We start from the raw sequence: 25,467 nt of genomic DNA, 5'->3' as shown, positions 1-25,467 counted from the left end.
TGTCATACTGATCTACTGTGTGTGTGTGTGTGTGTGTGTGTGTGTGTGTGTGTGTCTGTGTGTGTGGCAGATGGTGCAGGTGCTTGAGATGTGGCTGTGTGGTTCGTCTAACGAGGAGAGAGACAGCTTCTTAACGGGCTCTTAGAACCTGGATTCCTGTAGAGAGAGCCCGACGGACGAGGGGCAGCCACCATCACCTTCATCACCTTCATCACCTTCATCCTCATAGATGTAGGCCCGACGATGCACGTGAGGAACTGTCATTTCTCAAATAATGCTCCTGGGACTTGACAGGAAACATTTACGCTGCTGGAAATAACGCTTTTTAATTAATACAACACTCCTGCAATAAACCCTATCATCGTAAAAGATCACAGAGGGGGGGGGTTCTGTTAGATTACACAAGTCTTTAGCCATAAAATTGAATAAAGACGCGGTTTAAACCTGTTTAATTACACTCAGACATGTTCAGATATATTTTCTGCATCCATTTATATAAATAAATGCAAAGTAAATATTAGATTTAACTCAGCAGCTACTTCCAAGGCCACAAAGTTCGGTTTGCAGCTCAGAGAGATTCAACAAAGACAGAACCTTAACGAGCATTTAATTCAGGGTACGACCGGACATTAGTGGTCAAGTTAAATTATAATAATATACGTTTTATGTAGAATTTAAAGGTTTATCCGAGTTTGCCGACTCATGGTTTACACGTCTTTATAGTGACATGTAAAGAAGTCGTTGTTGTTGTTGTTGTTCATGTGCCTGTTGTTGACGCATGTGATGGAGGAGCTGGGAGAAATCCTTCCCGGGGCTGTAACTGTATCTGGTCTGGGATCAGTGGGGCGTCTCAACCCAATGTACAGCTCACGGTTCAGGGGCAGGATTATCCAGATCATTGGATCAGAATACTGTTACCGAGCACCATCACCTCCCACAGAGCTGCTGGGATGTCCCTCCTTAATACCCCCCCCCCCCCCCCCCCCCTTCACCAGTAGTCTGGCACGATCATTACCTGGACTCAACTTGACCTCACCTTCACCTCACAAGACACCAGATAGGAGGCCGAGCCGCACAGCTGAGACGCTCAAGTCCGAGTGCAGACGGACGTTTGCAGATCAGAGACATTTCTGGAATTAAACTCGCGGTGCTTCTCCTGTGCAGAGTTTTCATCCAGGCAGAAACATCTCAACAGCAGTTAAACATGTTGTGTAATTTATTACTGACACTCAGAAATCCAAATAGCTGTGGGGATCCCAGACGTCTCCTCCAGTGCCATCATGAGCTTCATATTCCTGCTTCAGAGAGATGTTTGATGCAGTGATTCACATCATGATGATTTTAATAACTTTAGTGATCCCTCGAACCGCAGACTGAGAGTAAAGATGGACAATGCGTCTCTTCTTCCTCCCACTGTCCTGAAATGAAGCCAAAGTAGCGCTGCCATCTTGTGAAGACGAAGTCATTTGGAGTCAGGGTCCGCGCTGTAGAGGGGTGGAGCCACCGTAGAGAGGTGTGGCCTATACACATGCTTGACCAATCGTGAGCCAGTCTCAGCTGTCAATAAGGATGTTGGATATTTAAAACCAATCTCATCTGACACATGGACTTTTAGATGAAAGAAACCATTTTTGAGAAATATTTATTCACAGTGTACATCTCAACTTGGCCAATGTCCAATCTGCTAACATGGAGGAGGCAGGATTTATGACTCATACCACTGCCTTTATCCTCAAATCTTTAGTTTGTCAAACATTTCAGTTTATGAGAAAATACCCTGAAGATATTTGATATTCTCTCTTTGTGTTCCGTGTGATGCGTTGTTTGAAGAAGCTGCAGAATTCCTTTTGAGTGCGATGCACAAGGAATTTGATATAAAGACTGCGGCTGGTTAGGAAAATTAAAAAGTAGTGAAGTAGATCTTAAAAAAACATTGTGCTGTTAATTGACAGTAGTTTTCCAAAGCTAAGGTCTTATTCAGATATTTTTTGTCGTGTCAGCGTTTTGTTTACTTCACTGACTCCACTTCAGCTGTTTATTTTATGAATACAATAGAACGTAAGTGAGAGACATGTGTTTTATTTCTTAAATCCCTGTGATATTGCTGCGGTATCATTTGTATCCGTCCTGCGACAGTAACTCTTGGCTGCCGGTGAGTGAGCAGTGCTCTGACAGCCGGAGCACTTGCCTGATGAGAGGAATGGAAACGGAAACATGATTCCACACTTACAGCTTGTACTTCGTTCTGTTTGATTGAGTTTCGTTGTGAGGCCGAGCAGCGCAGATCATTAAGAGAGAGACTAAGAGTCGGAAAACAGGACGGCATCGTTTTCTCTTTGTCATCGAAACCTTCTTGCATTTGCTTACAGTCTAATGAGCTGGTACTGTATGCTGGAGCGTTCCAAGGGACTTTGGAGGCCGCAGGAGAAAAGGGGCCCCACAGCGCCTCCAGCTGGTGAGAGTTGGAAGTCGCAGACAGACCACAGCCTTTTTCAGTTCCATCCAAGTTGAGAAGTAGTCGACCAGATCATCGGTGGGATGTCTGTGTCTTTGACAATGAAGTCGACTGCCATGTCTCTCAAGTCAGATTTTCCTCTTCTGGATGAGAGAGAAACTCTGGTCCATGAATCCACCGTTTGCTTGACGGAGGTCATCCACTCTTTGTCCCCTGGATGCTTTATAAGCTGGATTCTCCTTAGAACCAGTTTATCTCCATTGTTCCACATCAGTTGCTTCTCTTGTGTCTGAACCGTAGGTGAAGGGAGTAACGTTCGTCTCTCAGCACTAAACTTAACGTCTTCTCTGGACATTTCAGCCTGTTCCTCTGATGACCTCTCGCTGAATTCATGGTTATATTGTTAAACCAACATTTCCCCAATGTTTACAGTTGATGTTCGACTGGTACTTACAGCTGAACCGAGAGTTTGTTTGCTGCTGTTTCCACCTCGACGTGGACCATTAAGAACACATCCCACTTTGGTTGATATCCTGAGAGGTGGACCCTATCCACCTCTCAGAATATCAACCAGCCCCTTTGACGTGTTTGTTCCAATGAGCAAGTAAGAGTAAATTTCATGAAGTTCAATACCCCTCAAATATGGCCACTGATCAGCATCTCCTGCATGGGAACATTCAGTTTCGGTGAATACATCAGGCAACTCAATGAAGTCATCCTTATCCAATCCAGACACAGGAAGGGAGGACGGCGACAGTGGAATTGAGATTGTTTGGTGGTTGTAGCATTAGCCTTTTCAAAATAAGAGCATCAGTAATATTATCCTTTGATCCCTTGCAGCTTTTCAACCCACGACCGAACACAGCAGCAGCAGCTCAAGGCTGTGCTTCATATCGTGGAAATAAATATAAATTTAAAGAATCTATTAAATGTTGCTTTGATCAGGGATTTTCTTGTTGATGTTCCAAAAGTTGTTTTTGTTCCTTTTATGTTCCAAAGGAAGTTGTTTTTACTTTAATGTAACATTCAATGTAAACCTAACCCAAAAGCCACTGAGGAGCCAGTTCTAGTTGCGTTGTACACTCGGCAATTAAAGAAATCTATTGTCTAGTGTCTAAAAATATAAATAACAATAATCCAAATATTTCAAACTAATGAAATAGCTAGTTCAGGATTAGCATCCGGCCCCAAGAGATTCCCTGTGTTGCCTTCCCTGCTGCGACCCCCCCCCTAACCGGGCCTCTGTCTGTGGCTCATGCAGGATGGGTCTCCCTGTGGTCAGCCCACACCGATACAGTGATGTGCTCAAATGTGAGCTGCGAGGAGAGGGAGAGGAGGGCGAGAGCCAGAGTGAAGCCGGCCCCCCCGTCAGGCCGCCTGTCATCAAGAAGAGGAGGAAAGGCAAGAAGAGGTACTTTACTGCTGGTTCTCCTCCATTTGTGCTTCTGCAGTTATTCCCCATTAACAGCTGGGCTCCCTGACAGCTACCATTTTATAACTTGTCCTCGAGGCTCTTAAGATTTTGTTTCCTCATTCGTCCTCATCATTTGGGGGGGGGGGGGGGGGGGGGGGGGCGAGTGTAATGAGGTGCCGGAAGGACCTCGCAGCAAAGCAGATGTCTGTCCTTCTTTTTGTCTCTCTTCTTTTCCAGATGACTGTGGATCAGCCTCACCAACTGCAAATATGAAAGTGGTATGTATGGGACACGAAGGCCTGAATTTTAAATGTCTGTTAAAGCTTCTAAAGAAAAGCTCTGGACATCTGTCTCAGTGAGACGAGCTGCCTGCAGGTTGGGCCTCAAGGAGGTGGGGGAGGGCGAGGACTGGACTCTGTTCTGGACCGACTTCTCCGTGACTCTGCTCCGCGTGAAGGACATGAAGTGTTACCAGGTACACGATTTGAAATCACTCTCAGCCGCCATCATCACAAAGGGCTAATTGAACTGGACCCAACGCTGTAAGATAATCGTCTGGTGATTCAGTTTCTTTACCTGCAGACTGAAGACAGGAGACTAGTGGCGCTGCTCTTTGATTTTGTAACGTCTCCACATGTCTTTTTAATTATCCTCGATATGTTTACATGTGAAATAAAAGGAGATGAATGTTTGTAGAGGTTCACGTTTGGAAAAAATCTTCAAGCAAACAGTTTGTAGTTTAATTGAGTTTTTCAGTGCGGTTTCTATTCAGCAAGTTAATACCAACGTCCTCCAGTCTTCTCTTCTGTTCTTCTAACTATGAATAAAGTAGATTTTGTTATACCCACTTCTTCCTAATAAAAATATGCAGCCCAGTCCTCATGCGCTCACAGAATACTTCCCATGTCAACCCCATCACCTGCTTTGTTTGTCTTTGCAGAAAATAAATCATTTCCCAGGGATGAATGAGATCTGCCGCAAAGATCTACTGGCAAGAAACATGAACCACATGCTGAAGCTCTTCCCCAAAGACTACGGCATCTTCCCCCGGACGTGGTGCCTCCCTGCAGAGTCAGTGGGTTCTGTCCTCGCTTCATTCTGCTCCTCCCAGCGTCCCCCCCCCCCCCCCCTGTTCACTAACTCCTTCCTCCTGTTGCACTTTGCAGTTACAGCGAATTCCAAGCGTACACCAGATCCAAGAGACACAGGACGTACATCTGTAAGCCAGATAGCGGCTGCCAGGGCAAAGGCATCTTCATCACCAAGTCCAGTAAAGACATTCCAGCTGGAGAACACATGATCTGCCAGGTCTACATCTCCAGGGTGAGGCTCGGTCAGGCAGCAGGTGGAGCAGCACCGGGAGGACACACTGTGATTCTGATGTGTTGTGTTTGTGTTCCTCAGCCTTTCATCATCGACGGTTTCAAGTTCGACCTGCGTATCTACGTGCTGGTGACGTCATGTGACCCGTTCAGCGTGTTCATGTTCAAGGAGGGACTCGCTCGCTTCTGCACCACGCACTACAACGAGCCCAAGCAAGGAAACGTGGTGGGAACCGAAGAAGAATATCCAATCATTATCGTAAAGTAACAAAGTTTGAGTGTGTGTGTGATGCTGTGTACTGTACTGACCGTGTCTTTGTAACTCAGGATGATGTGTGCATGCATCTCACCAACTACTCAATCAACAAGAACAGTGAGAGGTTCGTCCGGGACGAGGACACCGGCAGCAAACGGTAAAAATGTCCCCAAGTCAAATCTCACATTTCTTCACTGTTGCTAAATTTAAGTTCTGTTTTATTTATTGATTGTTTTTCTCTCTGGTAGAAAACTGTCCACACTGAACAGGTACCTGGAGTCCATCAGCTGCAACACGGAGAAGATGTGGAGCGACATCGAGGACGTGATCATCAAGACGCTGATCTCAGCTCAGCCCACGCTCAAGCACAACTACCAGACCTGCTTCCCCAACCACACCAGCGGCAGCGTGTGCTTCGAGATCCTGGGCTTCGACGTGCTGCTGGATCACCGGCTGCGGCCCTGGGTGCTGGAGGTGAGAGACTCGGGTTTGATATCCTGTGCAGATCACAAGCTCCTCACTGTTCTGCTTATCAGCATGAAAGGAACAGAAATTTATGAATGGGAAATTCATTCAAGTGTTTCTTTTTAATCCCTGAACATTTCCCCCCCTCGTTTCCCTTGTTAAACTCATTTCACACGGTATCACATATATTCTGAATCAGTTCATTCCATCGAGGCTTGATGGTGTTTACGTTGAGTTGTATATTAAAACGCAGATCTCCATGTTTTATGGCTTCATCAAATATTGCAAATCTCTTGAGCATCATTTACTCACATTTCCAGATTCAGCAGTTTGGCACCTTTAAAAACTAGAATTTAAAGTAAATATCTGTTTAAGGGAGAAAAAGTGTGACTCAGGAAGTTGATTATTGATTAATTGATGTCTGATGTGTTTCCGTGAGTCCAGGTGAACCACTCACCGAGTTTCACCACCGACTCGGCGCTGGACCGCGAGGTGAAGGACGCCTTGTTGTACGACACCCTGGTTCTCATCAACCTGGGCGCCTGCGACCGCCGCAAGATCACCAAGGAGGAGAAACGCAGGGTGAAGGAGCGGCTGGAGCAGAACCAGACCCGAGAGGCCAGGTGTGATCCCGTCAGACGTCTTCTTACCTTCATCCAGGGTGTTCGCAGGTTCAGTTAACCTGTGTGTGTGTGTGTGTGTGTGTGTGTGTGTGTTGTACCACCAGGCTGGAGGAGCTGCGGCAGTGCCAGGCGGCCACGGTGGAGCAGATGGAGCAGTACGAGGCCGACAACCTGGGCGGCTTCAAGAGGATCTACCCCCGACAGGGATCGGAGAAATACGACAAGTACTTCAAACACAGCAACGTGCTCTTCCAGAAGACGGCAGCGTCCCAGGCCCGAGAGGACTGCTCCAGGTACCAGCAGCACACTCAACGTACTCCACACAACACACACACAACACACACACAACACAAACATCACAATTGGTCTTGTTACCACTCACTCTGTCTGCACCTTTTTTTATTATTTAAAAAAAATCTGGTTAAATACAGATATTTTTCCACCACTTTTAAGAAAGTAAGGTTTTGAGGATGGTGGGATATTCTGACTTTTGGATTTACTGGCCAAAAGTATAAAGATTAGAATGTGGCTACTTGAAAATTAATTATTCAGCAATGCAGCAATAATACGATCTATGTATAAACATATACAACATACACTATTTATTGAAACCTTTATTCATTCTAATGATGACGCGTTACGTTTGATTTACACTTTTATTGGCAGAATATAAAACAGGCAAGAAAATACAACTGTTTATTAATGTATTTGTCAACAATAATGTGACAATAACTCGAGTGACATGCACCTACAAGTGACGGCTGCTGTATAAACACATCATAAAGGAAAATGTGGTTACTGACATTTTATTTTTTATTTTATTACTATATGTTCATAATATATAGAAGATATATAGAAGTTGTAATTCTTGAAAATCGAATACGTTATTAAACACTTGAAAATAGTCGCTTATAACTACACTCAAAATCTTTTAATATGAGTTTTGAATAGCGTCTATAAAAGATCAATAAAATGAGTGAATAAAAACCAATGATTAGATTTGATTAGAGGCAACGTATCTAAAAATCCTTTCACTTCATATCAGAGTTGCTTGATTTTGCGTGTTTGTGTGTTTTTAGGCAACAACTGCAGGAGCTGCGTCTGAAGGAGGAGAAGGTGAAGGAGAGGGAGCAGAGGGGGGGTCGGAGGAGAGACCTGCAGGGGGAGACAGCGGGGGAGCGGGTCAGACGTCGACATACACCAGCTCGAGTCCCGCTCACACGGCCGGTGAGGATCCAGTGTCCACATGGAGCCACCAGGGGGAGGCAGACCGCTCCTGCCCCCTGATGGATGGTTCATATCCTGTCTGACCCCAGCGTCACAAGCTAATGTGTAGAAACCACATTTTAAATTAGCCAGAATAATATTGCTGCTGATAACTTTTATTACAAATAGGCTTCATTGTCCACACCAGAGAAACCAACACGGCCATCAATGTTATTCAGTGACAGTAATTGCTAATATATTGGGAACCTAATACTCGTTGCTCCATATAGAGTCGGGCCATAAAAACAAATTGAATCACGGAGCTCTTTGTTTGTTTTCAGCCTCGTCTGTCCCGGCTGGTGGAGGATCCCGAAGCTGCACGCCTCCGAGCAGAGAAGCAGGAGGAGGAGGAGGAGCAGGAGGAGGAGGTGGAGGAGCAGCGGCGGGTCGAGGCCCTTCTCCAGAGGAAGAAACTGCTGCAGGACCTGGGGGTGGTGGAGCAGATCCGGCAGCTGCTGCAGGGCCCGGCCGGGAAAGAGCCCCAGCAGCAGAGGAGGCAGCAGAGACGCCAGGAGACCAAGGTTCCAGCTGATCCCTGGATGAACTCACGTTACAGCCGGATTCCTCACTGTCACTTCATCCTCTGAACTGTTTCTGTTGTTTCTGTTCATTTCAGATTGACCCTGTGATGCAGTCGCCCCAGAGGAAGCAGCAGCAGCAGCCCGGCCCTCAGACCACACGGCAGGTACACGACCAGGGACGCCTATCCAATCTAAACTAGAGGTGCTTAACTCCACCAAGGCTAATGCTCCATCTCAGCTTTTTAAATAAACTAGATCCCCCCCCCCCCACCCCCACACCCCCCTCCGAGTTTTATGGAAATGTGTTTTGTAGTTTTTGAGTAATCCAGCTGAGAAACAGCAATAACAACTCATTTCAGTGGAGATAATATTTCAGATCAGGTTTATTTAAAGAAAGAAATATAACAGAAATCAAGTCGTACTTGAAAAACATCATGTTACGCTTACTTTTATAAAAAGAAGAAATAACTATTTCTATTAGTTTTTGTTAGTTTTTAATTATTTTAATCATTTTCTCACATGAAGCTGCAGCTGACGATTATTTCCATTTTGGATTTATCAGCTTTTCAATCAATTTGCATCATGTGTAAAACATTTAAACAAAATGCCATTTACATTTGTATTTTAATTATTATTGTCTTGTATTGTTTTGAATGACAAATAGAATCCAGCTACATATTTGATGCTGAAATCTGACAATATATATATATATATATATATATATATATATATATTATCTAATATAAAAGATTACTTGAACCATTAAACACTTGCGGAATAATTTTCTTTTGTCTAATTAAACTTCAGTCGCCTGCTCATTTACATCGGATATTATTTGAGTTTCACATTTGAGATTATGATTTTTTTCCAACATCAAATTGTTGGTTTTAAATTGTATATGTAAATATTAAAATATCACAGTTAATTCAATGCAGCTCCATGGATGTAAATATAAAAAGCATGAATATTATCAGTGTCTGAATTTCACTGAAGGAATTCACCCTGACCCAGCAGCATGAGCTGAGCCCCCCCGCGGACCAGCGCGGCCCGGACGAGTCCGTCGACCCGCTGCTCGAACCCAAGAGCCACAACCGAGCAGGGGACGCTCACAGCACCATCAACACCATCAACACCATCAACACCATCAACACCATCAGCACCCAGCGGATTCACTGGCCAGGTAATACATCTCCACACTCTGCACGCTGGGAGGAGGCAGAAACCACCTCAGGCGGGTGAACCACAGAACGTCTTTACATGAGACTGTTCGTTGCATTATTGTTTCATTCAAAATGTATATAAACTTTGCAATTTTTAATGCTCCATTATATTCAAAATACATTAAATGTAGCTTCAGTAAAAAGCATTTTAATTATGATAAAAGCTTCACTCATTTAAGTTAAAATAAGCTGCAAAGAAACATCTCTGAATATTCTACAGGAGAAATATTGAAACACATCAAAGATGAACATAACACGACCTCGATAATTAGTCTGCGCTTTTAATTTCAACTCATTATTGTTTCCTCCTGTTTAATAATAGAACAGTTATGATACATTTGTGTAATATTGAAAATCTCCACAGAGTTTCCACAGAGCAGCTTTATTAAACACATTATGAAAACCACTGGACTGGTTTGGTCTTCCCAGTGAGATTTCACGTTGTCTCTCTCTCTGTGTTTCCGGGTCGTCAGTCAGCAGATCTCTGGACCTGTGGCCGGAGAGCAGGAGAAGCTCCGTGTCCGACCCCCGGCTCAGCGCCTCCACCATAAACCCCCCCGCTGCCCTGCAGAGCCTGCTGGTCATCTCCAGAGCGCCGCTGGTCAGGAGGCCTGGCTTCCCTCACGCCAGGGGCCCCCGGCACGGAAAGGGCCAGCGCCGGTCAGGGGCCACAGACTGAGGCTCATGTTTAAATCCACTTTGCAGGAGCAGGACGAGAAGAGAGCCGGAGGTGGAGACGCCTCAAACTGTGATGACACAGGAACTCTCTGTGCCGATGGTGCATGTGTCACGTTTGCAGACTTTAATATGTGGACTCCTGCAGTTTGCTCCACTCGCCCCCTCCCAGCATCACCTGCAGCACAGCAGAGAACAAGTTATGGCTTTTTTTATGTTTTATACCAGTGTGTGTGTGTGTGTGTGTGTGGTTATGTGTGTGTGTTTGCTCCGAAATGTGAAATATATTGCCGTCTGTGCCAAAATAAAAGCACAAAAGCCTCATTTAACGCAGTTTAACACAGTGTGTGATTCAGATCTGCACGTTTCCTCTGAACAGAACCAGAATCTACTGAACTCACTGATATTAGGTTTTGATATGAACTTCAATCACTTCAGTAAAATCTGATGAGATGTAACTGACTATTAGGCCACATTAGATATTAAGGTTTGATTTATTATATTTCATTTCAAAACACTAATTTAAACTGAAGCATGTTGCTGTTGCTTTTCAGCTCCGTGGAATTTTGAGGTCAAGTATCAAAAATAACTTTATTTGCACTGATGATCAATAAAATGTACTTTTTTAATCTGGGGAAAACAATCGCAGTTCAATGCAATTGTTTCACAATTTATATTCATTATTTAAGATTTCTTTTCCTTTTTTTTTAATATTTATTTTAGCTTTTCCCTGATTTAATTTATTGCAAGGTTGTAAATTAATGTTTAAAAAATAAGTTTGCTCCTGTTCCATCTCAGGACTTTTCACTTTGAGTTCCAGAGGTTATAAAGTTTTACAGCTTCCGGTTTCTTTATGTTCACAGACCGAAAAAAACAACTAAACAATACATGATGTTCAAATAATGAAAAATTGTTGTTTTTAAAACTCTGCAAAACCAGTTTCTTATTTTTATTCTTAAACGTGAATTTATATTATTGGCGACGAAAAAATTTAGATGTCTTATGAAGCATCCACAGTTTATAAAACTTTACACTTATCGAATGATTTAAATCAAGAGACTGAGTTTAATATATTTACTGAGCAGTGAAGATTTTCGTTTTTTATTTTTTTTATTTGTACGATTTCCATGATTGAATATCCTAACAGCTTCATGGCTGAAGGTCAAAAGGCCCAGAGAGAGAAAATAAAAGGTTTTATGAAGAATTATCATCTCAAAGAAACATTTAATGGAAAAGATCCTCGTGTTGTTGTTTTTTTTAAATTTCATTCCTTTTTATTTTGGTTACAAATCCACAAAAACACATTTTGAAGCTATGACAATTAGTTTTTTTGTGTCTTGAAATAACAAAATCAAAGTGCAGAGGGAGTGAGTTGTATTTAAGGAATTTATGGTTTTATTGCGTCTATAAATGTCGGAACTCTCCCGCTGAAAATGATCAACTCACACAAAGCAGAACGGAAATACACGTTTAGTAAAAACACATTAGGAGAAAGAAGTTTTACAGGATTAATTTCCTTAAATTGCTTGAAGATTAAAGTTGAATTTTGTCCTGATAATCTAAAAAGAAAGGTTTGATGTTTTAAAGTGAATTCTCCCTCAGGCCTAAATGATTAATAATCCAATGATCTGAAGGAATTCGTTGATCATCAGCGATCAGAACTGAATTTAATTCGGAAATGTTTGATCCTGGTTTCAAATCAATCGAGCACAAAAAGAAAATGTGAAGTTTGCAGATTATTTCCGTGCGTGTTGGAGCTGAAGATGAAACAGTGGAGGTTTGGGATTGAGGAGGATTATGGATGAAATCATCTGATGTGATCGACACTTGAATTGTTTGACGTCTGGATGATGTTATTTTCAGATTAGAGAAACGATACGAAGACGCACAGACCTTGTTCATCCACCATCGAACCAGGAGGCTGCAGCGGAACCAGCAGAACCAGTAGAACTCCCCCAGTCCTCCCACATCCTCCCACATCCTCATACGCAGCAGGAACAGTTCAGGCCTTGGGAGGAAATAAAGATGGCGAGGGGGAAGAATGTCTCGAGAACAAAACCGGCTGCTGTTTATGAAAATTTACAACTTTGCCTTGGAAGTTTACGACTCGCGCGGCTCCCGGATTGGCTGCTGGCGGTCATGTGGCCAGCAGCAATGGGAACTTATTTCCCATGAGGTCCCATCGCAGCTGCTGTTCCCCAGCGCTCATCCACTTAACACTGGTAACACAACCTTATCTGGACTCGTGTGTGTTTGTGTTGATTGTGGCGGCTGCGTTAAAGGTGCGTAATGCTCCATGATGGAGGCTGAGCGCGGGCGTGTTGATGTGGTACCCGCACGTTGTGTCGCTGTGTGTGTGTGTGTATGTGTGTGTGAGTTCGTGAAAATGAGGCAGCGTCACGCGCCTGGACGGCGGCGGGATTAATGGATGAAATCACCTGAGCGAGGTGGCGGACGTGCGGGGGAGAGGAGGCCGGGAGGACGCGGGAGGATGCTCGGTGGAGTGGCAGCCTCACGCCGGCCATGATGGATTATCAACAAAAGGTAAGAGCACCGTGTTTGTGATGCGGAGGAAAGGAGCTGAGCTCCGGCGCCGCTGCAGCTCTGCTCCGGCCGAAGTGTCACTGAAGCTCTGGAGCGGTTTACTGTCTGGACACGAAAAGACTGGAGAGCCAGACCTGATCCAGAACGATCCAGAAACCTGCGTGTCCCTCTGGGCTGCGTTGGTGCGAGCGATTCACAACCAGATGCTGCTCAGTCTGCGTAGAACCAGACCGGAGCTGCAGCCGCGGGACTCGACCTGAAACCAGTGGGAACAGACAGATGATGTAAACAGACACATGTTGTGGGTCTGAGGCCTGATGTGGAACCAGTGGATGTGATGGTTTCTGGTTTCCAGGCCTGATGATGATGATGGTGGTGATGGTCACGAGGCCTAACACCGATGAGACACAGATTATTAAACATCATCCACATTTTAAACTGATCAAATCATCTGATGTTATTTTAAATCTAATTTGGTCAGTTTTATTCTGAAAAAACACGTCTGGGGTCTTTTATGTTGAAAGCCAGGCGCTGTCTCCTCATAGAGCTTTACCGCCTTTATCTTATTTCTCAGTTTTTATATTATTATTATTATGAACAAATAGTTGCTGTAATATCTGACCTTGTATTTAATAATAATATAAAAAGGGCAATAATCCTCATAATCAAGGTTCTGCAGGAGTTCTGCAGCTTGTCTTTGTCTCATTTGACGCATCATCAGAAATATATTCTTTATTATAAAATATGATTATTATTATTATGTCCCTTATTCTATCATGTTTGTTTCAGTTGTTCAGCATCTGATCCTCGTGAGGCTGCGGAGCTGCGGCCTCGTTCAGAGCCGGAGCCGCTTTTATTCCTTCGAGACCAAATAATCAGGATTTTACTGTTTATAAAATGTTTTCTGAAGCGAAATCATTAAAAATAAAACACTACTTTACTCAGAGCACGGATTAATCAAATGTGAAATAAGGATTTTTCATTTTTTATGAGCTGATGCCAAACAAATATTAATTTTTCTGTCTAATTCATTCGAAACACTGCATCAAATTAAAGATTTGAACCAATACTGCATTTTATTTCGTTTCTATAAATTCAGTTTCATTAGATAATGTAACTTTTTCATAGAGGAAATGTATTTAAATAGATAATAAAATATCTACATGGAAAAATAAAAGATCTGAAATAGAAATCACGAAGCAAATGTCTTTGTTGTTGTTCATGAAAATCCTGAAAATGAGAAAATGAACTCCAAAGAAAGTGACTTGGAATTCACTAGTTATTACTAATGACTATAATAATATTCATTACTGCTCATAATAATATTCACTGATTCATTAAATTAACTGATACTGAGACTCACATCAGATATTTGTACTTACACAGGTTTTTGAGTTTAGTGTCCACTTGATCACGATGGATGATGATGGTAACGATGATGGTGAGTGTGTGTGTGTGACAGTGTGTGTGAGTTTGTGTAGTGTGAGTGTGTGTGTGTGTGTGTGTGTGTGTGTGTGTGTACGTGTGTGTGATCCCTCCTGCTCTCCACACGGTGCTGAACCAGGTCGAGCTCGCACCTTTGTTAAAGACAGTGAAACATCAACATTATCGATAAACACTTGGTGTGAGGGTTTGTTGTGGCATTAAAACACTGTGTGTTGTTGTTGTGTGTCTGTCGGTGATAATGTTGTTTTTAAAAAGGAGCAAGTGACGGTTTGAGGCAGAGATGGAAACACAGAGTGGAGCAGGTTCTCCTGTAATCTGTGCGTAAATAGAAATAATGCGCAAAGTGTTTGGGGTCATTACGATGGTTTTTCGTCTTGTCTTTGCATTTGTGTGTTTGTGTGTGTTAGTTAACGTGTGTGATAGTGTGTGTGTGTGTGTGAGAGAGAGAGAGAGAGGGGAGAGAGAGATAGAGAGAGATAGAGGGAGGGATCATTTGCGGAACCAGAGCTTGTTTATGTCTCCTTCTGTTTTACTGCGCTGCTGTTGCGCAAATCCCGTGTTATTTCACGCACAGTTCACATTCGCAGTGTGTTGTTTGCTTCTTCTTGTGTATTTGCATTTCTACACGCGTCGTGGCGACCGTGTAAGTGCGCGCGTAAAGACCCGCAGACCCGTGCGCCTCGCCTCGACTCACCGGGGACCCCTGCGCGCAACAAGAGCCCCCCCATGGGTGCAATAGTGCAAGCGCAGACGGCGGTGATTGGCCAGAGGTGGATCAGATGGTGCACTTCCCCTCCGTGTTCAGTGGCACCTCACCACCCCCCCTCTCAGCAAAAACCAAATCTCCGATAAAGTAATGGCAAAACCACTTGGACTATAAAAGACAACAAATCATATTCCTCCGGAGTATATACACCCCGTTGTCCACCCAATGAGTTCCTATTTTGTTAACTCAACTTTTCCCGTGTCTCTACCGGGAGGACAGGACTCTCTCCTGGGTCAGATACCGCTCTACTCCTCGGGATACACGGATCCGTTAAGACACTACTCCAGCGCGGCCACATATGGAGCAGCAGCCAACATGCAGGACAAGGTTTACCCGGCGTCCTACTACCAGCAGACGGGCGCCGCGGCCATCTACGGCCGGGCCGGTGGCGGATCCGCCTGCGACTACAACCCGGTGGGGACTTTCTACAAGGACGCGGAGGGTTCGTGCGCCTTCTCGAGCCGCGAGGACCAGCCGCTGTTCGTCACGCAGGAGCTCCAGCAGCGCAAAGCCGAGTGCGCGGAACAGAGCGTCGGCCTGGGCGGCGGCTTGGACGACAAGTCCTCCACTCTCATCTACCCGTGGATGCAGAGGATGAACGCCTGCTCCGCCGGTGAGTGCCACGCGTTTCACCGTGTTGTTGCCCCGGTGCCCGGAGGTGCCGGCGGTGCAGGAGGTGCGTGGAGCGTGCACGCCGAGCCCCAGATCTATACCTGTCAGCAGCCAACACGCACTCACATTTAGTTCAACATTTCCAAAGAGCGCGTGGAGGGATTAGATGATCACAGACACATTCAGAGTTTGTAATTCCCCTGCGCACGGATCTTTCCTGCGCCTTCAGGGCTTTGACGACTACATCGTCACATCGCCCACACGTGCACGTACACACACGCACGCACACACAGACTGGGCCTGCACCACCCGAGCTCTAAACGTCGATGGCACACATCTTCAGACTCGGCCCTTTTCAAAAATTACGCAAAAAAACACAACTTTCTGGAGCCATTAAATGTCCAAAACAACAAAACCACACAGTGTTTACTTCACTGTGAATAAGAACACAACACAAGATGTTGTGCAGTGGAACAAAGTTTGACTCTTTAGTGTCACAGAACAATAAACAGAGAGAATTCAGCTTTATGCCACTTTTACGCACCATAATTCTCCTTCTGGACACGAATGGCATCTTTTAGAGGCTTTTAAATATAAGTGAGATGATTATCAGGCGTCACGAGCACAATAAAGTCATGATGAGGAATATAGTCGTATTATAGAATATATATATTTAAAACAAATCAATATTAGATACCGAGGCCCATCCTCAGACACAAGCGTATCTATTAGAGGCGTTTATAGGAATATAATACAATTATTTTAAATATATAGCGTCTAGAAGAAAGTTCAGTTAATACAAATATCCTAATTAATGCACATTAAAATATTATATTTGCATAAGTCTGTGGTTTAGAGCTGCAATACACTAAATTTCGACTTTATTGTATTTTTTCAGAGACACCACTACAGATTTTGAGTGCAGTTTCAGGTACATTCTCCTGCCATACTTTGGACTTTCACTCGAGCCCAGCATCTGATCCATTAACTCATGAATCCACCTTGTTGTTCCAGGCCCGTTCGGCAGCAGCGGCCGCAGGGGCCGACAGACCTACACCCGCTACCAGACCCTGGAGCTGGAGAAGGAGTTCCACTTCAACCGCTACCTGACCCGGAGGCGCCGGATAGAGATCTCCCACGCCCTGTGTCTGACGGAGAGACAGATCAAAATCTGGTTCCAGAACCGCAGGATGAAGTGGAAAAAGGAGAACAAGCTCATGAACCCCTCGAAGACCCCGGAGGAGGAGGAGGAGCAGGCGGAGAAGAAGAGCTAAAGGGACACTGGCGCACGGAAATACAATAAAATAACAAAACAAAAAAAAATGAAATGTGTGATTTCTGTGTAGATGAAGAGCTGCGAACCCCCGTTAGAGACGTGTCGTGTGCTAGTGTCCGCACAGTTATACTGTCCTCATTAGGTTCCAGTCCTCCTCTGTCTGTCCTCGTGCTCGTGTCTTTTTCTTTAGAGGACTATGCAACAATCCGCCAAAATGTAAATAATTTGTAGTGTTTGTTTTTTGACCATGTTGTTACCTCATGACCACAGGCCTCCTGAGTTCGATTGTGTTGTTTTGATTTGCTCGTGACACGAACACGCGTCGTCCTTCACTGTGCATCTTGTGCTGTAGTTGTTCTCTATATGATAGTCTCGTTGTTTACAGCTGTGCCATCATCCACTCACCAACTTTGTACAGACGAGAAAATGTGACATGTTATTTATTGTTGTTCACCGTTTGTTCAATGCACATCTGGATATCGTGTGCAATATTTTCTTTAGGAAATTGTACATAGAAATAAAGGCTTTTTGATGTACATTGGAAAATCTTGTGTTGTCTTTTATACTCAGGGAAAAAACACTTATTATATATATATATTATATTATATTAATAAGAAGCTGGTTTATAGTGAGTGTCAGTATTTTATTGTTCTGGGGGATTTTGAGATCATAAAACTATAAATTCCCATAAACCCAGAGCAGAGATTGAATTAGATTTCCAGTTTGGCACAGTGCGCGTCAAAGTGCCAGCAGATAAGTCTCGGTTATGTTACCTGAGCCTTTTGTGGCCTCTGCGATCCGCGCGTTACATAAATGATGGATCGAGTCCCCCGCGGCCTGGTGGAGCACTACCGGCTCCGGCCGGAAGATGGCGCTCTCTGCACGCACGGCTCTCGGGGCGCAGCGGGGAGGCACCATTGACTGGAGCCTAACGACCATTATTTCGTCATCATTTGTAACCATGGAGCATGAATTACCTCTCGAAGTCATCAGAGAGGATTTACGACTGGTCAACAAAGGCACGTGATTCCGGAACGCTCTCCCATATTTGGCCGCATACCTGGCAAAGTACAGTAGGGCTCCATTGCTTATAATTCATGATTGCGTCCATAAATCGTGCAAACACAGGATTATAGCGACAAAGATCTACAAATCGAGGCTTTAAAAATCCAAGCAAATGAGCTCTTACTTTGTAAACTCGTTCTCAGGGCGCTATCCAAATGGCTCCGACTATCAGTTACTAAATTATGGGACTAACGGCGCTGTGAGCGGCTCCTTCAGAGACCCTGGCACCATGCACTCCGGGTCCTTCGGCTACAACTACAATGGCATGGACCTTACGGTGAACCGCACCAACACCGGCGGCCACTTCGGGGCCGTGCGGGAGGATGCCCGGGGATTCGGGCCGGACGCCCGCTACAGACAGACGTCCAACTGCTCGCTCTCGTCCCCGGATCCGGTGCCGGCGTCGTGCGCCTCGGCCGGCCGGGAGTCGCTGGAACTAAAAAGCCCCTCTCCCCCGTCCGACCGGGGCGCGACCTCGGGCGGCATCGCGCTGAACAAAAGCAACAACGCTCATTTCACGGAGATCGAGGACCAGACCGTGGCGTCCGAGACCGAGGAGGGCGCGCACAGCAGCGGCGGAGGCGGCGGCGGTGGCTCCGGCGCGGCACCGAGGGCGCAGCAGCAGCAGCACCAGGAACCCAACGCCACCTCCTCCACTCCCACATCTAACGATTGCCAAACGCCACAAATATTCCCCTGGATGAGGAAACTGCACATAAGCCATGGTATATTCCCTCCTAATGTTTAACTTGTGCCGGGTGTCACGCTGATGAATTATGCGGTGTTGCATGAGTGCGCAGCGGTGGTTGTGTGGTTGTGTGGCTGGTGTGTGTGGAGTCTTTGTGGGGCTGCGGGCTCTCGGTGGCTCCGGGTGAACCGCAGCTGGAGCCGGAGCACCGCGCGGGGAAATGTGCATCTGGGCCTTTTCTCTTAAATTGTGCGTAAAATGCGCAAAGGGACTTGATGGCGAGATGTGGAGATGATAATGATTAATAATAAGGCGACAGTAAACACTCGTGGCGTGTGAGTGTTGTGATGTGTCGTGTTGGTTGCATGCTCCTCCACCTCCTCCACCTCCCCTGCACCAGCTCATCCCATGTCCCCTCTATGTCTGTGCCATATCCCCACACTCCCAAAGCCCAAACTAATTCTAATATCGGCCTGTGTGTCTGCGTGTGTCTGCATGTGTGTGTGTGTGTGTGTGTGTTGTGCGGTGCAGTTGCTAACTGTGTTGGGTTTTCTGTAAAATTGTAGATATGACTGGACCTGACGGGAAAAGGGCCCGAACCGCGTACACCCGGTACCAGACGCTAGAGCTGGAGAAAGAGTTTCACTTCAATCGGTACCTCACCCGCCGGCGGAGGATAGAGATAGCCCACGCCCTGTGTCTCTCCGAAAGACAGATCAAAATCTGGTTTCAGAACCGCAGGATGAAGTGGAAGAAGGACAATAAGCTGAAGAGCATGAGCCTCGTGACGGGAGGCAGCGCCTTCCACAACTGAAGAACTTTTTTTGGGGGGGGGGACGACGGGGGAAAAGTGTTTAAAAAAAAAAAATGAAAAAAAAAATCATAATGAGAATTAAAATTAAAAAGAAAACATAAAAAAAAGAAAAGAGAAACCAAGAAAAATAAATCCATGAGTGCTGTAAAGCTTTTGAAAGCGCAGCACCTTCCAGCATGTTATTGTGATAGAAGAAGATGAAGATGAAGAAGAAGAAGAAGTATTCCGTGGTGTTAAAATGCCATATTTTCAGTTGACTGTCGTGTTATGATTAGCTTAGATGTGAAAGAAGATGTAAATATTACTGGGGGTATTTCTTGTCCTTGCTCTTTGCTCTCTCTGTCTCTTGAAGGTGTTTCAACTTCAGCTCTTTATTGTGACTTGTTGACGGTCTAACAGGAGTAACATCCATTGTACAGTTAAAAAAAATAACAAAATACGAGTAAAAAAAAATAAGGAGGAAAAAGGAATAAGTTTCCAAAACCATATGCTGCTCTTCATTGAATGTAATGTACCCGGAGGCCATTCAACGCGCTTTAGTGTAACTTTTACTGCTCTTTCGATGCTTAACGTCCATAAACCTTCATAAACAAGCCGATGTGTAGCTCTAGGACCTTTCGTGCATCTGTTATTATTGTTTAGAGCTAATTATGAGCAATGCAAATGTACCCGAGCTGTCAAATGTGATGAATTTTTAGTGCAAAGGGTTCTTCTGTGGCGGTGGTGTGAGCTGTTTCCTTCCTTTTCCTGGTGTTTCCTCGCCAGTGAGCTTTTTGTATTTGTGAGTGAACTCATAGCGCTTGAAAAAAAATAAAAGTTTCCCTCCATCGCGTTGAACGTGTCTCGACTGTGTTGTGCGTCCGAATCCGAGGGAAACACACACAAACACACAACAGGCGTGTTTCTGAGGGAAACACACACACAACACACAACAGGCGTGTTTCTGAGGGAAACACACACAACACACAACAGGCATGTTTCTGAGGGAGCTGCGTGCGTAAAGTTGGATTTACACTCGTTAATGATTAAACCTTAAAAAACAACACATGGGGAAACTGGTTTCACGCACCAGAGCTGAAGGGAAAACTTTTATATGAATTAAATAAAAAACTTACCTCGTGTGACCTCCTCGCAGCGAGACGCGTGTTTGGCACCACAGAAGAATTGGTGGTAAAATCTCACCCCCCCAGAGAACTAGAGTTTAGCTTTGGCTAACAGGTACAGGCCGAGCTGAAGTTGGTAAAAATCCCTCCTTACCAAAGATTGTATAGACCTATATTACTTACAGACTGTGAAAAGTCACGTGAGGTCCATAAAGTTGGTTTTATGGTTTTGGGGAGTAGACAATGTTCTATATAATTCACAACCTTGAATGAAAGTGACGGCTTAACTGCTGGATGGGACTGGGAAGGCTGGACTGGGGAAGGAAGTGGTGACCAGTCCGATTCACTTCGTTTAGGCTGAACCTTAAAAAGATAACTGTTCCCATTAGAGATATAAAAATAAAAGAAAAGAAAAGTGGCTGCTTACATTTATATTTTAAAATATCAACTTTTAAAAACAAAAAATATTCTTAGAGGAAATTTGACTTTGAAGTAAATCTGTTTTCACTTCTGCAGTTTGAAAACCAAATAGATTTATTCCATATTTGTTTCCTGCAGGTATAAAGACATATATTTGACACTTTCCTGGTTTGCTATTATTTTAAATATTTATAGTTGACATATTATAAGAATCACAACAAACCGGCTTCGATGTCCCCCCAAAATAAAGTGTGTTAGTGTTTTAAAAGCCCCTCGTGGCTTCACGTCGCTGCCGGGACTCGAACTTGACTCGGTCAGTGATTTATTCTCTGTGTGGAGTCACCGAGCGGCCAAAGGTGAAGTGTCGGGCAGCAGCGAGCTCGAGTCCGGCTCCACTGACCCCAACAGACACACACAGACACACACACCAGCCTCTGCAGCGTCTCATCACACACCAGCATTTTATCTGTAGGAATCTAAATGCTGATATCATTTCTCCCAACCCCCCCAGCCCCCAAAAAATAAATAAACCCTCATCCCAGGTTCTTCACCAAATAGAAAAAGTTAGGAAGCAGCGGTTGGGTTAAATGTGTCCCAGACATTTCCCACATATTCATAACTATTAAGTGGCAATTTAAGCGGCGTAATGAGTATTGCATATTGATAGAGGTAATCTGTACCCGGATCTCATGCATAATTCATGGCGGCGGGGATCATCGGCGGGTCAGGAGACGACGTTAGACCGCAGATGTGTCAGGAGGAAGCTGCTGCCAGACTCTGCACCGTCACCACAGCAAACACACACACTCTGCGTCGTGCACACGGAAATTAACAAGACCTTTTTAAAATCTGTAAAATGTTTTTAAATTCGAAGGTTTGTGTGTTTTTAATCCAGGGATGAAAACCGTGTTTAGAAAGAGCAGAATGTGGATCCATTGTTTTTCTGCTGCTCTGCTTCTTATTACAAGATTAAGTCCAGTGAAATCCTGAGTTCATTTTAAAGTGCAGATAGAATTACAACAAATAGAAATTAATACAAATTAAAATCCCTCCTTCTAAAAGCAACATTTAGACCTGAAATGCTTTCAATTGTAAAAATGGAATAAATTCAAACAGTTTTCTGAAGCAGCTTCACTTCAGCTCAGTTCATACAAATAATAAATGATTACATCATCCCTAAAATCAGAAGAATAAGAAAAGTGTATTTATTTCACTCTTAAATTAAAATCTTTATTATTTCGAAGCCCCCAACTCTTACATGGGATTTAATGTGATTAACGTGACCGTGGTGAAGGAACAGAAATGTCCCCTTGTCTCACGCTGATCTGGGGTCAGCGGTCCGGTGTCACGGTGGAGACCAAACATCTGGAATCTGCGTGTGACTCCACCGCCAATGGCTGTGCTGCAGCTGCCCCCCCAGCAGAGGGCGCCTCAGACCGGTCCGGCCGGGTGATGGATGGTTTCTCTGGTGTCGGGCACGTCTCGTCGGGAGCGCGCATGGCTGCAGAGAAAGAGCCCGGGAACAAACATGGTGTCACTCAGAGAAGGTTCACCAGTTCATCACCGCTGCAGGAGTCTGTGGAGGAAACCCTCAGCTCCTGGTGCAGGGAGCTGAAACCATCAGGGTCTGAGGGTCTGGGTCCAGGTTCAGGTGAAGACTCGTTCACCTGATAATCTGTTAGCTCGATTATTAGTCCAAGTCCTGAGCTCCAGTGCATTTTGAGCTACTTGTAATTTATATTTTATGCTACTTTAAATATCGACTCCAGCATATTTCAAAAGGGAAATAACCGATGACATCAGTGAATTTATTTTTTATTCTTAATATTTCTCATTAACATGTTATTTCTCAACCTTTTCACCTTTGACCCTTCTTACAAAAAACACATGTATTCTCTAACCTGCAGATTTTCATTTAAATGAGTGTGTGATGTAAAAACTATCGCATATTTTCCTCCATGATTAAAAATGGGAGATAACAGAAAAGGTGTCTGTGCGTCAGGATGAGTTTTAACTTCTTTCCTCTGAGATTGATCTGACGACCCTTCGACAGGGACACGACCCCTCGGGCGGGAAAAACCACAGCACTGAACCAAACTGTGTGTGAAGCAGTGAAACAGAAGAGAAGCTGCGGACACACTGATATTATGAGTATTAAAGAATTAAATATCAGTACCAGTTGATCAGTGTAGTTTTACTTCTCTAACTTAACTGATAATACTTCTGTGTACAATTTTTTACATTGTAGTATTGTTGAGTAAAGAATCCGAGTACTTCTAACACAACGAGTCTGAAGGAGTTGAAACTGAGGTTATATGAAAACTAATAATTTAAATCAAAAGGTTCTAATAAGCGTAAACCTCATGTGCTGTATATCAACTTTACTCCTGTGACGGCTGCTTCACTTCAATGAGCTCGTAATGTGAGTGTGAAGGGAAATGAACATGTTCATGGTTTCATACATGAACTGGAACAGAGCAGCCATATTAAGATAATGTCATATTTTGCTGCTGTTTTTTTATTGATGATAAATAAATCATTAGATTAAACTCTATAGATTCTTGTTAGTTATAAAAACAACATGTTGTATAGTTTGTACAGATTCCTGTGGACTGGCTTGGTTACACAATCTGAGGGGTTATTTCTTTATCACTTATTATTGTATAATCACTTTCAAGTAAAGATTGGTTGATATAAGACAATTGTTAATAACGTATTTAAATGAATTCATTCTTTGAATGACATGTTGATGTTCATATATACAGAATTGATATTTAAACTACTTATTAACTACTATTTTATAATGGATAACTCGGTGATTAAACTACTTTATTAATGACTTATTACCATAAATAACAACTTATTATTACTTACTAATATTTGTAATGGTCTTGATGACTTCATCAATTTATTAATGAATTATTTATAAAGACTTATTAATATTTGTAACTACAGACTAGTTGGATCAAACCACTTTATAATTGACTTATTAGAATTTATAACAACATTTGATGACTTGGTGAACTATACACCTTTATTAATTACTTGTAAACATTTATAATGACTATTAATGGGCTGTTAACATTTTATAATCGAAGACTTGGTGGATTAAATCACGTTATTAATTACTTTGAATGACTTATTACTATTTATAAGGGTAGACTTGGTGACTACTTAACCATTTACAATGACTGTTAATGATTTACTAACATTTATAACAGTCGACATGATGATTAGACCCCTTTATACTGGTCGAGACAGTGGATTAAACCTTTTATTAAATCACTTATAACCTCTAATAACTTATTAACATCTATAACAGGGGACTTGATGACTTAGTAGAAAATAAATGGTATCATCCTTTAAACCGCAAATGTAGAAATATCCATACTTCTGATGTTTAATCATGAGATGAATCATTTGGGGTCCGACTTCCTGTCATCTATATAAACCCTGTAGATCCGAATTTGTGTAAATGAAGCAGCAGCCACAAGTTCGTGTCTTGGGGAGTGTGTAGGTGACGACACTTCTCCTGGAGGGAAACGCTCAGAGTCCAGAAAATACTGGAATATCAGAGTTTATACTTTTTTAGTTCTGAAGTTCTCACTCCTAGAGCTGACCCTTGAGTGTGTTCATGTGAGTGTGTGAGTGTGTGTGAGAGGGAGTGTGTGTCCTCTTTTGTTGGAGAATATGACATCTGTTAAAGATGCAGGACAGGCCCCTCAATGTGGCCTTTGTTCTCCTCCTCATTAGTCACGTCTCCTCTGCACCGAGGCCGAGGAGGAGTTTGAGTTTTCAGGGAAACGTGAGGAGGTCGTCGTCAAACCGGAGAGAATCAGTCCCGAGGAGAAGATGAGACCCCGACAGGAGAGAGAGGAACAGTAAGTCTATCAAACGTATGTACTTTACAGCAGAATGTGTGTGTGTGTTGATTTGAGGATGTGATCATGTGGGAGGTGAGAAACCTCAACTCCTCCTGTGTGGAAACATTTAGAGTTTAAAACACTTTATTATATAACTGCACAGACTTTATAAATGTTTGTTAAGGTCTAAAAAGTGTCAGCAACTATGAAGGCATATTTTTGGATTTACTACAAATATGTTTTTTACTCATTATCCTCCCACAGGATGAGTGAGTTCACAAGTAACCTGACATAACTGTGTATTATTAATGTCTCTATAGAGGGATTCATACGTCTGCCTGATCTGGATTCAGATGGAAATGTAATTGTTCTGTGAAGCTATTTATTTATCCTAACTATGTATTTTCTGTTTATTAGATTTACACCTGACCTCCTCTATTCATGTGTTTGTGTGGAATGAACCTGCTGCCATTGTTGATTCAAACCTCTCTATGCATCGATTCGGGGGGGCAATAAATCCTCTCCTCTGCAGACACGTGGTTCCTGCAGCTAATTGACACGAGAGGTTGCAGAGAGCTGCATTTGTCAGCAGGCCGTGCATGGAGGGGTGGGGGGGGAAGAGGAGGAGGAGGGGGGGGGGGGGGTAGCTTGTG

At 43.7% G+C, this 25,467-nt stretch overlaps 3 protein-coding genes across 3 annotated transcripts; all 3 read left to right on the top strand.

The window, feature by feature from the left end:
* Window positions 1-98: 98 nt before the first annotated feature.
* Window positions 99-11,385, top strand: ttll6 (tubulin tyrosine ligase-like family, member 6). The gene is given in 16 exon segments (XM_062378366.1): window positions 99-249; window positions 3,717-3,866; window positions 4,107-4,147; window positions 4,226-4,344; window positions 4,810-4,940; window positions 5,036-5,192; window positions 5,274-5,417; window positions 5,519-5,604; window positions 5,696-5,921; window positions 6,357-6,535; window positions 6,640-6,828; window positions 7,615-7,762; window positions 8,083-8,322; window positions 8,418-8,486; window positions 9,337-9,502; window positions 10,016-11,385. Coding segments are annotated over 15 exon segments (2,250 nt in total). The 5' UTR covers window positions 99-249; window position 3,717; the 3' UTR covers window positions 10,222-11,385.
* Window positions 11,386-15,132: 3,747 nt separating this feature from the next.
* On the top strand, window positions 15,133-17,378 carry hoxb6b (homeobox B6b). Its single transcript, XM_062378958.1, has 2 exons — window positions 15,133-15,586; window positions 16,600-17,378. Exons 1-2 carry the CDS (start codon window positions 15,139-15,141, stop codon window positions 16,857-16,859), a joined length of 708 nt encoding a protein of 235 aa, XP_062234942.1. The 5' UTR covers window positions 15,133-15,138; the 3' UTR covers window positions 16,860-17,378.
* Window positions 17,379-18,038: 660 nt separating this feature from the next.
* On the top strand, window positions 18,039-20,244 carry hoxb5b (homeobox B5b). Its single transcript, XM_062378957.1, has 2 exons — window positions 18,039-18,651; window positions 19,181-20,244. Exons 1-2 carry the CDS (start codon window positions 18,039-18,041, stop codon window positions 19,426-19,428), a joined length of 861 nt encoding a protein of 286 aa, XP_062234941.1. The 3' UTR covers window positions 19,429-20,244.
* The last annotated feature ends 5,223 nt before the right edge of the window (window positions 20,245-25,467 follow it).

The sequence above is a fragment of the Platichthys flesus genome, chromosome 20 (genome assembly GCF_949316205.1).
Source record: "Platichthys flesus chromosome 20, fPlaFle2.1, whole genome shotgun sequence".
NCBI classification, from domain to species: domain Eukaryota; kingdom Metazoa; phylum Chordata; class Actinopteri; order Pleuronectiformes; family Pleuronectidae; genus Platichthys; species Platichthys flesus.
This window is presented reverse-complemented; position numbering and strand designations above follow the sequence as displayed.